At 41.1% G+C, this 12,595-nt stretch overlaps 1 protein-coding gene across 1 annotated transcript in view; it reads left to right on the top strand.

The window, feature by feature from the left end:
• The window catches only part of GPR180 (G protein-coupled receptor 180), a 32,087-nt gene extending 22,237 nt beyond the window's left edge, over positions 1 to 9,850 (top strand). The window contains exons 6-9 of the mRNA XM_062194027.1: positions 815 to 972; positions 4,598 to 4,789; positions 6,478 to 6,555; positions 7,512 to 9,850. Of these exons, the coding sequence (XP_062050011.1) occupies positions 815 to 972; positions 4,598 to 4,789; positions 6,478 to 6,555; positions 7,512 to 7,670 (587 nt within the window). The 3' untranslated portion in view covers positions 7,671 to 9,850. The remainder of the gene's footprint in view (positions 1 to 814; positions 973 to 4,597; positions 4,790 to 6,477; positions 6,556 to 7,511) is intronic.
• The last annotated feature ends 2,745 nt before the right edge of the window (positions 9,851 to 12,595 follow it).

Raw genomic sequence — 12,595 nt, 5'->3', positions numbered from 1 at the left:
ACACTGTGGCAAAAAATGACCTAAATAAAAGATCTCTGTGAGTAAGATCCCAGTGGAAAGAACGAGCCATCAAAGAAGGTACCTTTCTCTAAAGGGAGGAGAGAACTTCCACTTTGATTATGGCCTTATCTAAATAAGGTTGGAGTTTGTGAACTCAAGAGGCTTCCATAGCCTAGGCAGCTCATGACAAGAGCCTTGGGTGATCACTGACATCATAAATAAGAGTGTCAATTGTTAAACCAACAACAGGAGTCACTGTGCACTTGCTCCCCATGTAAAACCTCTGTCCTTAATGTGTTGTACTATGAGAATTAATGGTAAAACTAGTCTTCAAATAGTACTTTATACTTTGTGGGTGCAAACTGTTGAAATCTTCACTTAATATAGAGTTGATCTTCTGTATATTAAGATAATTAAAAATGAATCTTAATGAAGAATGGGATGGGAGAGAGAGAAGGAGAAGGGATGGTTTGCAGGTGGGAGGGTGGTTATGGGGGGGGGGGAAGAACTGCTATAATCCAAAAGTTGTACTTTTGAAATTTATATTTATTAAATAAAAGTTTTCTATAAAAAAGAATTATATCCACAAACTCTATTGAATCTGTTAAAAACTAATTAATATTTTAAAAATAAGTTGGGGAAAAATAAATAAAATTGTACCTGAACATCTCTCATTGAATTTCCTCAGCTTCTCTTTGGAAATGCCTATCTTTTTGTGGCTAAAAAAAAGTGATATTCTCATCTCAATACAAAAAAATACCAAATTATTTTTATTGCCAAAACTTGGTTGACTTTGGTTTTTAATTCCCTTTAGTTTTTGACATCGCTTCCCAAATTCAGATGTTATACCTGCTTCTGAGTCTGTGCATGGGCTGGACCATAGTTAGGATGAAGAAGTCTCAAAGCAGACCTCTCCAGTGGGATTCGACCCCTGCATCCACTGGCATCGCCGTGTTCATTGTCCTGACACAGGTGAGCGTTGATCACCCAGTGTTTCTGCTTAGTGAGAGTCAGAAATGCAAACTGGAACATACTGGGGACACAGGAGGAATCTGGGTTGTTTTGACGTAGGAATTTAAATGGTGATAGAGCAAATAGCTTTTTAAATCCTCTGTGTGCTGGGGCTGGCGCCGTGGCGCACTAGGTTAATCCTCTGCCTGCAGTGCCGGCATCCGATATGGGCACTGGTTCTAGTCCCGGTTGCTCCTCTTCCAGTCCAGCTCTCTGCTGTGGCCTGGGATAGAAGTAGAAGATGGCCCAGGTGCTTGGGCCCCTGCACCCGCATGGGAGACCGGGAAGAAACACCTGGCTCCTGGCTTCGGCCGTGGTGGCCATTTGGAGAGTGAACCAACAGAAGAAAGACCTTTCTCTCTCTCTCTCTCTCTCTCTCACTGTATGTAACTCTACCTGTCAAATAAATAAATAAAATCTTTAAAAAAAATCCTCTGTGTGCTAATATATGTACACTGCAGAATTTAATTGTAATTTGTCCAAATGTGAGCTTCCTAGCAGCCTTTTTTCTGAGAGACAGAGAGATTGTCCATCTACTGATTCTACTGGTTCCACTCCCCAAACACCCAGCTGGGCCTGGAGAAAGCGGAAGCTAGAAACTGGAAATTCAATCTAGGTCTCTCACATGGGTGACAGTGACTCAAATATTGGAGCCATCACCTGCTGCCCCCAAGTGTGCCTTCACAGGAAGCTGGAGTCCGAATTAGAGCCAGGACTTGAATGCAGGCACTCTGACTAGGGGTGTGAGCGTCCCAAGTAGTACCATCACAGCTATGCCAAGCACACGCTGTGCCAAGCACACACTGCCCACCAACTCTTTAAAGTATAATACAAGTGCCTTCTTGCATATTTGCTGGTATATGGTACTTAACATTGAATAAGTGAATCAGTGAATTTTTTTTTTGGACAGGCAGAGTGGACAGTAGAGGGAGACAGAGAGAAAGGTCTTCCTTTTTGCCATTGGTTCACCCTCCAATGGCCGCCGCGGTAGGCGCGCTGTGGCCGGCGCACCGCGCTGTTCCGATGGCAGGAGCCAGGTGCTTCTCCTGGGCTCCCATGGGGTGCAGGGCCCAAGGACTTGGGCCATCCTCCACCGCACGCCCTGGCCACAGCAGAGAGCTGGCCTGGAAGAGGGGCAACCGGGACAGGATCGGTGCCCCGACCGGGACTAGAACCCTGTGTGCTGGCGCCACAAGGCGGAGGATTAGCCTACTGAGCCACGGCGCCGGCCGAATCAGTGAATTTGAGATTCGTCCATTGGCAAGGATCTTTAGAATTGTCTATACATAAAAGAATTTGAATCATTATGTGAGAGTAATTAAAAGACAATATGGAATAAAAAAGAATGGGATCTTGCTTTCAGAGCAAATACAGAAACAGATCTGGTCTTTTAGAAGGTCCTCTCTGCCTTTTTTTCTTTTCATTTATAGTGGTAGTGTTGACATAATTCTAGGATATCCATATGCCTGTGTGCACTGGATTTGTGAAAACAAAGAAGAAAGAAAGCTATAACCACAAAACTTTATATAGAGTTTGTGACCAGCATTAGCTGTAGCTGCAATTGCACCTGGGCTCTGTGAAGGACATTGTATTGAAAGAAATATTAAGGAAGGGTGCAGCAAGTACTTTGTTTGTTTATATGCCTCTAGTGTTTGTTTAGTTTCAAGGGTGCTAAGTGAAGTTAGACTACTTGAATTTGTATAATTGACTTGAGAAAACGACCATATCACAGGTAGTGATATTTAGAAAGAAAAAAGTACAGGAAAGGGGCTAATGAAAAGAATTGAAATCAGAAGTGATTAAAATAAGCAAGAATCTAACTTAATGGTTTTGACTGAGGAATTGAGAGTAGTGTGAATATCACTTTAAATTCTCATTTCTCAATTCACAGCTCTTTTAAAAATTCAGCTCTCCTTATCACTTCATTATAATTTTAATTCATTATCATAGATAAATACAAATTGAGATTATGACAATATACCATAGTAGAGCTTATGCACTTTTGGAAGAATACATTAGACATAGCACAGGCAAGGCATTTGAGACAAACTACCAAAGACTACGTGAATATATATATATGTATGTATATATATATATGTATATATATATGTATATATATATACTAACATGTGTATGAAAATAGGCTGAAATATGTAAGGATGTGAATCATGGGAAATGGTAGTTCTAGAAGAGTGCTTCTTTGTTGTAGAGGTTACAATTAGAAACACAGGTGAAGGAGTCTGATGGGAATAATTTGGTGGAGGGAGGAGTAGCGTTTTTGGTCTTAGCAAATATGATCCCAAGAAGAATGCTTCACGAGTACAGGATGACAAAAGGGTTTACTTATTAAGCACGCTAAGAGGAGTGAAATTTGGGTAGAAGATGTGAAAATGAAGAAAGGCGAAGTTGCTGCTCAGCACCATGAAGTTTAAGAATTGGATTTGACATTGACTTTGGATCTGAAGGCTTTGGATATCACTGTGATGAGGGTGGGGTTGACAAAGGAAGCCCAAAGGGCTACACACATTTCTTCATGTTTGATGGTAAAAACATGATTGTAATTCAGTAAGGATGGAAGAAACATGGACACTGATATCTATTAAGTAGCAGTAAACAGAACAGCTTAATGATAACTTGCCAAGCAATATGGGAGAAAAGGTCAACAAACAAGAAAGAGTAACAATGCCCTGGGCCCTTAGGGTGAATATTTATTTATTTATTTTAATATTTATTTCAAAGGCACCATTGGCAGAGAGAGAGGGAGGGACACAGTGAGAGGTCTTCCATTCACTGATTCACTCCCCAAATGGCCACAGTGGCCAGGGCCGCGGCTGGGCCTGGCCAAAGCCAGGAGCCTAGAACGCCATCCAGGTCTCCTAAGTGGGTTCAGGGCCTCAAGCACTTGGGCCATCTTCCGCTGCTTTCCTAGACATATTAGCAGGGAGCTGGATTGGAAGCAGAGCAGCCGGGATTTGAACTGGAGCCCATCTGGGATGCTGGCATTACAGGCAGCAGTCCAGCCTGCTGTGCCACAGATGCTGGCCCCATCAGGTGAGTATTTAAAATAGTCTCCTTTACCTAGAGAGGTTACCACAAAAAAGAGTGAGGTCTAAAGTCAGCAATTGTGGCTTGTTAGTTTCTGGATTACAAAAGATATCTGAGATAATTGAAAGTTACCCTGAGATGGTAGGCTTGAATGCAGAACAGTTTGATTTCTAACCATGGTGTGAAACCGAAAAGCAGATGGATTTAGGAGAAGTATTAGTTGTTCTCTTAACCTTTTCAATTTAGCTTTATCCTCAGAGGTGTCTTATTTGAATTGTTAGAGCAGTAGCAGTTTTTAAAATCTTCAGAGTGTGGTCTCACTTGATAAAACTCCCTTTTCTCTAGCTTAGAGTATCAGAGCAAGGAAAAGACTGTGCCTGCACTTCTTAATTGATGGTGTTCATAGTCTGATAAGTCTTAGAGCCTCTTAGGAATGTGTGTGTCATGTTCAAGAGCACATTCACAAAAGAGTTTTTTAAAAGTACTCTTACTGTAAATGGATACGGGTTCTGTTCTCTAAATGTGGTATTGTTTTTTGCAGAGTGTCTTGCTACTTTGGGAACAGTTTGAAGATACCGGTCATCATAGCTCCCATTCACACCACAACTTAGCAGGGATCCTTCTGATCGTTTTAAGAGTTTGCCTGGCATTGTCATTAGGCTGTGGACTCTATCAGATCATCACAGTGGAGAGGAGCACACTCAAAAGGGAATTCTACATCACATTTGCTAAAGTAAGAGTTGGGGTGGAAATGGGGTGGAAGGGTGGATATGAGCTTCACCTGATTGCATTGGGAAGTTAATAAGCAACTGCTGCTAACTTTTCTTAAACTTCTCTTGTGCGCCAGCCACTACCCTGAGCCCTGTATGTGCTCAAATGTAGTCTTCACGAGCTACAAGATGTAGGCATTGTTAGCCCCATTTCACAGAACCCATGGAACGGTATTTTCCACGTAATCTTTGGCAGGTCAATTTTGCCTGGATCATCATTTGGTTCTAGAGCAGAGTGCGGGTTGCTGTTTCGATTCCCAGGGAGTGAGGGAGTGCTGCTGTGAGAGGTGGGTGCTCTCCTGCAGTGCCAGCATTGTGTGTGCGTCAGCCACCGCCCTCTGTCCCCTGGGAGTGGGAGCAGGTTCACCTCCCCCTTTCTGTGTCTTCCTCACGCTGGACAGATCCCAGAGCTAGTTTGATTCTTAAACTCAAGATGAGAGGGGTTGGAGCAGTACAGGATGGAAGTCTCCCTCCTGGGAAAGTTCTGTGTATCTGACATTCTGAGAAAAACCAGGTCCCTTCACGTTGGCAACTGAGAGCAGGGTTCTGATTAGCCTCCCAGCCTGCCCTCAGAGTCCCAGGCCATTCTGGGCAGCCGGGGCAGGAGGGCCAGATTCCTTCTGTCTCTGCTGAGCTCCGCAAAGCGGCTGCTGCGACACCAGGAAGGAGCCTTGGGCCCAAACAGGCAAGAAAGTGCCATTTTGCTTTTGAATTCTGGACGGGGACGGGAGTGCTTATTGTTTGATAACTTAGTGTGCTGGAGGTGGTTTTCCGTCTTTGGTTTATGTTTAAAACAGGGCCAAACTTTTTTCTGGAGCTTAAGAAAAGGTGTTTTTTTATGTTTTAACTTTCTGAATAGGGTCAAACATCCAAAAGTATTTAAAAAGTATCTCTCTGCCATCTGTCTACTCGTTTCTTATCACTGCTGGGAGTTTCTGTTGTGGCCTGCTAGAGAATTTTTATTATGCCTATGTATATCTGCTTTTATTTTTATACAGATAGAAACATAGCATATTTTTCTACATCTTTTCTCCCTCAGAATCTTCCTTATTTACCAGGCACTTCAATAGCTACTATTTCATTAACTTGTTTACTCAAACGTAATTTCATAAAACAGAGTATGTTACCATCCCATGGTTCAAGAAAAACTTGAAAATGGTTTTTGATAAATATCATGTAAACTGGTGCGCATTCTTGCCCACTCAGTTCCCCTCTGTGCTACTCCTCAAACAGGTAGCCACTGTTAGTCCATTATTTTGTGTTTTCTTGTAGCATCTCTGTGTGTGTGTGCATGCAAATATGTGTGTGCATTCTTTTTTATTTTTACAGTTATATTACATATTTGCACCTTGCTCCTCTCATGTCATTAATTTGTCAATTGTGTTCATGTTTTATAGTATTTCAAAATGTGTGTTCATAACAGATTTACAAATAAAAGTTTCTGAATACTCCAAAAAACCTCATTTGGTTGGAAACAAAATATTAATGTCTCAGCAACAGCAAATTTATTTTTCCATTTTTTGCAAGCTCTACTCTGAAGGCCACTTGAGGTTATATTTATTACTAATATACTTAGTAATGTCTTTCTTTGCTACATTCTGAAAATAAAGGCACAGCTATACTTATTTGACTTATTATTGATTCATTTCAGGGCTGTATCTTATGGTTTTTGTGCCATCCAAGTCTGGCATGCATTTCTGTCATTTTTAATGACTACCAAAGAGATAAGGTAAGTAATATATGTGATTAAATTTTTTTAGGAAAATATAATCTTTATTGGCAAAATATTAAAGTAGGAGGGGACTGTCTATGTGGAAGTTTTTAGAATTTTTGAAACAAAACTTAAGCTGAAGAGTATATAAATTAGAAGTTTAAAATATTTTAAAAAGTACTTAAAATTTTGTGTATAAGCAAAATGATTGGAATTGATTTTGTTCTTATTTTTAGCCTATTGCAGAATACTGTTTTATAGCCTAATTATAGAATTTATAACACAGCTTTGCTAAGAAAAAGCAATTACAATCTTTTTGCCATGTAATAAAAAATGTAGACAGTCACAAAAAGCGGTTGAGCTGCTTTTACAGGCTGAGCACGTGAGTCCGCCACGTTGTGATTGCCTGGATCCCTCCCTTCTCAGTGTCGGCTCCATCCCTGGAAGGGGGAGCTCAGCCAAGAGCCCTTGATGAGCAGGGTGGTCTGTGCTGGAGTCCACAGATGCTGATGGAGCCTGAGCGAGTCACAGAGGGAAAACGGGAGGGTGGAAGGTTGTCTACAGACGCAGAGAAGCAACTTGAGAGTTTCTGAAAGAGCTTTTAGGGTCCGTGTAGGCGTGGGCAGGGGCATGCGTTATTCCTGTGACTGAGTCAGCCAGGACCCTGGTTTCTCTTAATACTGAAACTGTGGTGCATGTGCTCTTAGGAAAGAATGAGTTAGCAAATTCTTCTTTTGCATTTCCCTTTGGCTTCTATAAACTAACTGTTGAAGGAATTTTGACTCGTGAGCAGTTACAGTTCTAACCAGGAGCTGTGTTTTCCTACTGATGGCTCCTTTGATGGCCCATACCCCCAAGAAATGAAGGGTGGAGTCCTGGCCCTATGTAAAAAGTATATATGGGCTCCTGAGAAATTGAATACAATTCCTCTGTTTCTGTGTGCAGTAAAAGCATTTCCTTTCTTCTCTTTTCAGGTTATTACAATAGGTGTTATCCTTTGCCAGTCTGTTGCCATGGTTATCCTCTACAGACTCTTTCTCTCCCACAGTCTATACTGGGAAGTCTCTTCCCTTTCCTCAGTAACACTACCACTGACCGTATCGTCTGGACACAAAAGCCGCCCTCATTTCTGATACTTGATTTCTGTGGAAAAGAAAAGTGAATTGGTTAAGAGTGCAATAAGGATCCAAATACAGTGACTTTTTTTTCATACATTTGGTATGAAAAATTGAATAGCAAAAGCAGAGCATGTTTCTATATAACTGCATTTAAGCAGTACCAAAACTGAAACAAGGTAATAACTGAAATGTTTTAAAATATATGTAAACAATAAACTTTTAGGAAATTCTGTTGTTATAAGTGATTGAAGCAATTTCCATATGGAAATAAACATGAAACAGAATTATATGACATTTTGGTAAGGCACCACTTGCAATGCCTCATCCTACATCCATAGCTAACTCAGGTTTGATAGTCTTGTAAAAAGTAATCAGTTAAATGATTACTTGCTTTTATATATCTAAACTGGTCCAGTTATGAAATCAGTGAAACAGACTGATTTTAAAAACTGCTTCTTTTTTTTTGTTTGTTTGTTTGTTTGTTTTAAGGAAAATGCATTTGAAGGAACTGAAAGTGAAATTACTTCAGGGAATGAATATAAAATATGTTCATGGTTAAATGGATGAGCTTTTGTTTTTCGTGGGAGGGGTTGTTCTTGTATATTTTTCTGTCTTTTTGGGGCTCTAGTTCAGGTTTTAGCTTGATTAGCAAAGCACTTTTGACAAATAGTTCCTGAAAAATAAAACTTAGATTTATTACATGGGTGGTAAAGAAAAGGAGTTTTAAAATTTAAGCACTTGGCTGAAGGGGCAAGCAGGTTTTTGTGTTTTAAAAAGAAAGAAGGAAAAGGTACTGTGTGATATGGCACTAAAATTTTAATCCCGATATAATTCGTTTCTCTTACATTGAATCCCCAGTCATAATTAAGCCGTATACACAGATTAAATTAACAGAAGCATTTCACATAAATGTTGGTTTCAGTCTTCAACTACCCATGAATTCCTGCCCAAGGATGCTTAATCAGGATTAAATTTCCTATGAATAATTGAAAAACAAAATACTCACTGGATTTGCTATAATCCGTGTTGGCACTGGATTTTAAGTAGTTGCCATCTTGAATCCTTTGTAATAAAGCCATATTTGTGTGTGTGTGGGTGGGTGTGTGTGGGTGCAAAAGAGAGAGATGCCCATAAGGGAGAGAGGAAGAGAAAGAGAAATGCTCCATTACTTACCCACTATGAGTATGCTCACTAAAATGTACTTTATCAAGTGCCTGATAAAAAATTGCCAAATGGGTGTCAATACCTATTGTGTGTGAATATCCCATTAATATAGTCACTGATTGGCAATCATTCCATTGCTGTTTGTCAAGTCGTTCAGGCCTTTTCATTTTTACCTCTGGCTTACTTAAAATTTTTTTTTATCTATTTATTACATTTTTAAGCAAGAAGTAGTACTCTGATCTAGTAATTATACTTTTACATACTTAAAATAATGTAGTACAATTTCAGAATATCTATGGCTTTGTCTTTGTTTTTCACTTCCATTTTGACTCACTGGAAATGAATAGCATTCTGCTTCAATTTAAAGGCAAAATACATGTGCAGGGGACTAGCAAAATGGGAAAGCAACGGCATTCAGCCTGCTCATTAAATCATCTCTCTAATAGTTTTTTGTAAATCATTTGGTCAGCGAGAGCCAGAGATGAACACTTGGAAGTCTGAGATGGGCTTCAGCTTACATGTCTGCTAGGTGGTCAGAACCATTAGCTTTACTCTGGCTCACCAGTACCCCAGTTCTTGTGTGTTGTGTTCAACCGAGGCAATTAATTAACCTACAAAGCAAAAAAAAAAAAAAAAAAAAAAAGCCTTTTCATAATTGTGAAGTTGCAGCAATGAGAAGGAAATAATGTCATGTTATTTTCCTCAGAGAATAGTCGCCGTCATCAACATACATGACATTTAATGCTATGCATGCAGTTATGAAGCTTAAAACAGTGTTTTGTTTACTTTAATTATATTTTAACTTATGGTTGCAATTGCTGATAATTTATTTTGTTACTCAAGAGCCATTGTTAAGTGAAGGAAAACAGTTGTTAATAAATGTAGTACACTGTCTGTGATTGGCAATCAGGGACACGAGTTCCAGTTGCCAAGTCATGACACGATATCCATTGTGTGTCCGCTGAGATTCAGCCCTGCAGACTGCAGAGACACGTGTATACTGCGAACTCTAATTAAAGATTTTAAACATTTTCTACTTTCCTTTCTCTGTTAAATAATGCTTTTAAAAATCTGTTTTTGCAATTTTTCTTAAGATAAATGGTCTGTGTAGTACTTGTTTTTCTTTAGAAGTGTTTTTTTTTTTTTTTTCCCTTTCCTTAAAAAGCCTGAAAACTGGTCAGTGAATGCCTACCATGTATCTGGCCTTTCCTCTTATCACTAAGTCCTCCTGCAAACACAGAAACTCCCATGGACCCACATATAACAGAGATTAATGATTCCTCTGGGGCAGGGGTGGGAAACGTCCAGCCCAGTAAATCTATAACGTGCTGATTTCTGAGTTGATAATTTTATATGGCCGCAAATGATCTTTTAGATACCCCAAAGGCCTTTGGCAAGAAAAAAGCTCCCCACCTCTGCAGGCAACCCAACTGTTGAGTTTTTTCTACTTTATTCTCATGATTGAATGAGCACATATTAGGTGTGTACATTAATGAGATTGAGTGGCTATCTGTATTAGTCTACTTTCTGTTGCAACAATGGAATGCCTGATGCTGGGTATTTTATAAAGAAAAGATGTCTATTTAGCTCACAGTTTTGGAGAGTGAAAGTGCAAGATCAGACAGGCTCATGTGTTTAGCCTCTGTTGAGGGCCCCTCTGGCTATGGTCACAGCATAGAGAAGTAAAAAGGAGAACAAATGTGTGTAGTATGGGCCAAGCCCATGGGGTATCCTCACTTTATAGCAACCAACTCACAGGAACCAACCCACTCTGCCAGCCCAGCATTTACATCTGCAGAGTGGTGCCCTACCTCTTTCACCAGGCCTCAGCGATTAGAGTCCCCACCAGTTTGCTGGGGACCATGCCTTCAGCCAGCGCCTGGACCTCTGGGAGGCATTCAAGCCACAGAACTGCCCGTGCTTAATGTTAGCTGATGATTTGAAGATTAAAACTGGAATTGTGCTGAAATCAGAAATGAGCTTGAATATCAGGACCTCAGCACACTCCAGTATTTGAATCTGGCTTTTGGCCAAACAGTATTTTAGCAGGGAGAGTCAATCCAGGCAGAAGAGCTTGCTTTAGGGAGAATTTTCACAGTCTTTCAGTAAGCCAAGTCTAGTGAAAACAGAAGTTATACAAATCTAAGGTCAACTCTATAGCAATATGATTAGAACTTGTACATCACCTTGAACATGACTGCACATTCTATGGAAGATCTTTGGAAATCCGCATTACTTGTGAAACATTATGTTAAATAGCTTTTGTGGTATCAAATAATTGAGATTTTTTTTTTTTTTTTGAGAATTGATAACATAGAAGAGCCAATACTGGTTTTTTTTCTTCCAATGTGAGTTTGTAAATTGAGAAGAAGCTAGTTTAATTTTTTGTATGAGATCTGAAAGCCAGTGGGGAAGCAATGTCACCTGTGCTCTGGCAGTAGCTCCGTACGTAATCTCGCAGCTCCCACACTCGGGCAGCCATCCTCACAACATCAGGGGCATTGTGCACGCTGCTGCAGGAGAGCACGAACCCTGGAGAAGTTGAAAGAAGCAGTTGTACCTACAACAGCCATTCACTGTGCAGCCAGGACAGCCTCTTAAGATAAGTAATCTGAATGATGGGTGCACAGGAATTCTTTGTGCTTAATTTTTTTTTTTTTTTTGCAAGTGTGAAGTTATTCTGAAATAAAAAGTTTAGGGGCCAACACAGTGGCGTAGTGGGTAAAGCCACTGCCTGCATTGCCGGCATCCCATATGGGCGCCGTTTGAGTCCTGGCTGCTCCACTTCCAAATCAGCTCTCTGCTGTGGCCTGGGAAAGAAGTAGACGATGACCCAGGTCCCTGGGCCCCTGTACCCTCATGGGAGACCCGGAGGAAGTTCCCGGCTCCTGGCTTTGGATCAGCGCACCTCCGGCTGTTGCAGCCATCTGAGGAGTGAATGAGCAGATAGAAAACCTCTCTCTCTCTCTCTGCCTCTGCCTCTCTGTTATTCTGCCTTTCAAATAAATAAATAAATCTTTAAAAAATATATATTTATAAAAAAGTTTAAAAATATAAATATGATCAAACTACTCCCCTGATAAAACTCCATTTGCCTCCCATTGCACTTAGAAAAGAAGTTCACTCACTGCCATGGTCTGCAACGTTTATACCACTGTGCCATTCTTCCCACCACATGGTGGGCCTCATTATCCTTTCTTGATCAAACACTACCTGTCTTCTATCACTGCCTTAGAGTCTTGGCACGAGCCATTTCCTCTGCCTGGGATATTCTCTCCCTTGGCACGGTTGCATGGCTAAGTCTTCATCCTTCGGGTTCTCAGTTCAAACGTTTTTCAGAGGCCTGAGGCCATCTGTGGCAGACTTACATGGTGCCAATTCAGTAAAGCCAGTGACTTGTTACCCAGAATCCCCTTTCCTGCATAATTCCAGAACAGTGTGGGCCACAAGAAATGTTTGGTACAAGCTTTAGAAGGCAGCAGGAGGCCGGTGTCGGCACAGTGGGTTCTAGTCCCGGTCAGGGCGCTGGATTCTGTCCCTGTTGCCCCTCTTCTAGGCCAGCTCTGCTGTGGCCCAGGAGTGCAGTGGAGGATGGCCCAAGTGCTTGGGCCCTGTACCCCATGGGAGACCAGGAGAAGCACCTGGCTTCTGCCTTCGGATCAGCGCGGAGTGCAGGCCGCAGCGCGCCGGCCACAGCGGCCATTGGAGGGTGAACCAACGGTAAAAGAAGACCTTTCTCTTTGTCTCTCTCTCTCACTGTCCACTCTGCCTGTCAA

The sequence above is a fragment of the Lepus europaeus genome, chromosome 6 (genome assembly GCF_033115175.1).
Source record: "Lepus europaeus isolate LE1 chromosome 6, mLepTim1.pri, whole genome shotgun sequence".
Classification (NCBI taxonomy): Eukaryota; Metazoa; Chordata; class Mammalia; order Lagomorpha; family Leporidae; genus Lepus; species Lepus europaeus.
The sequence above is the reverse complement of the archived record's forward strand: the minus strand, read 5'-3'. Positions and strand labels throughout refer to the sequence as shown.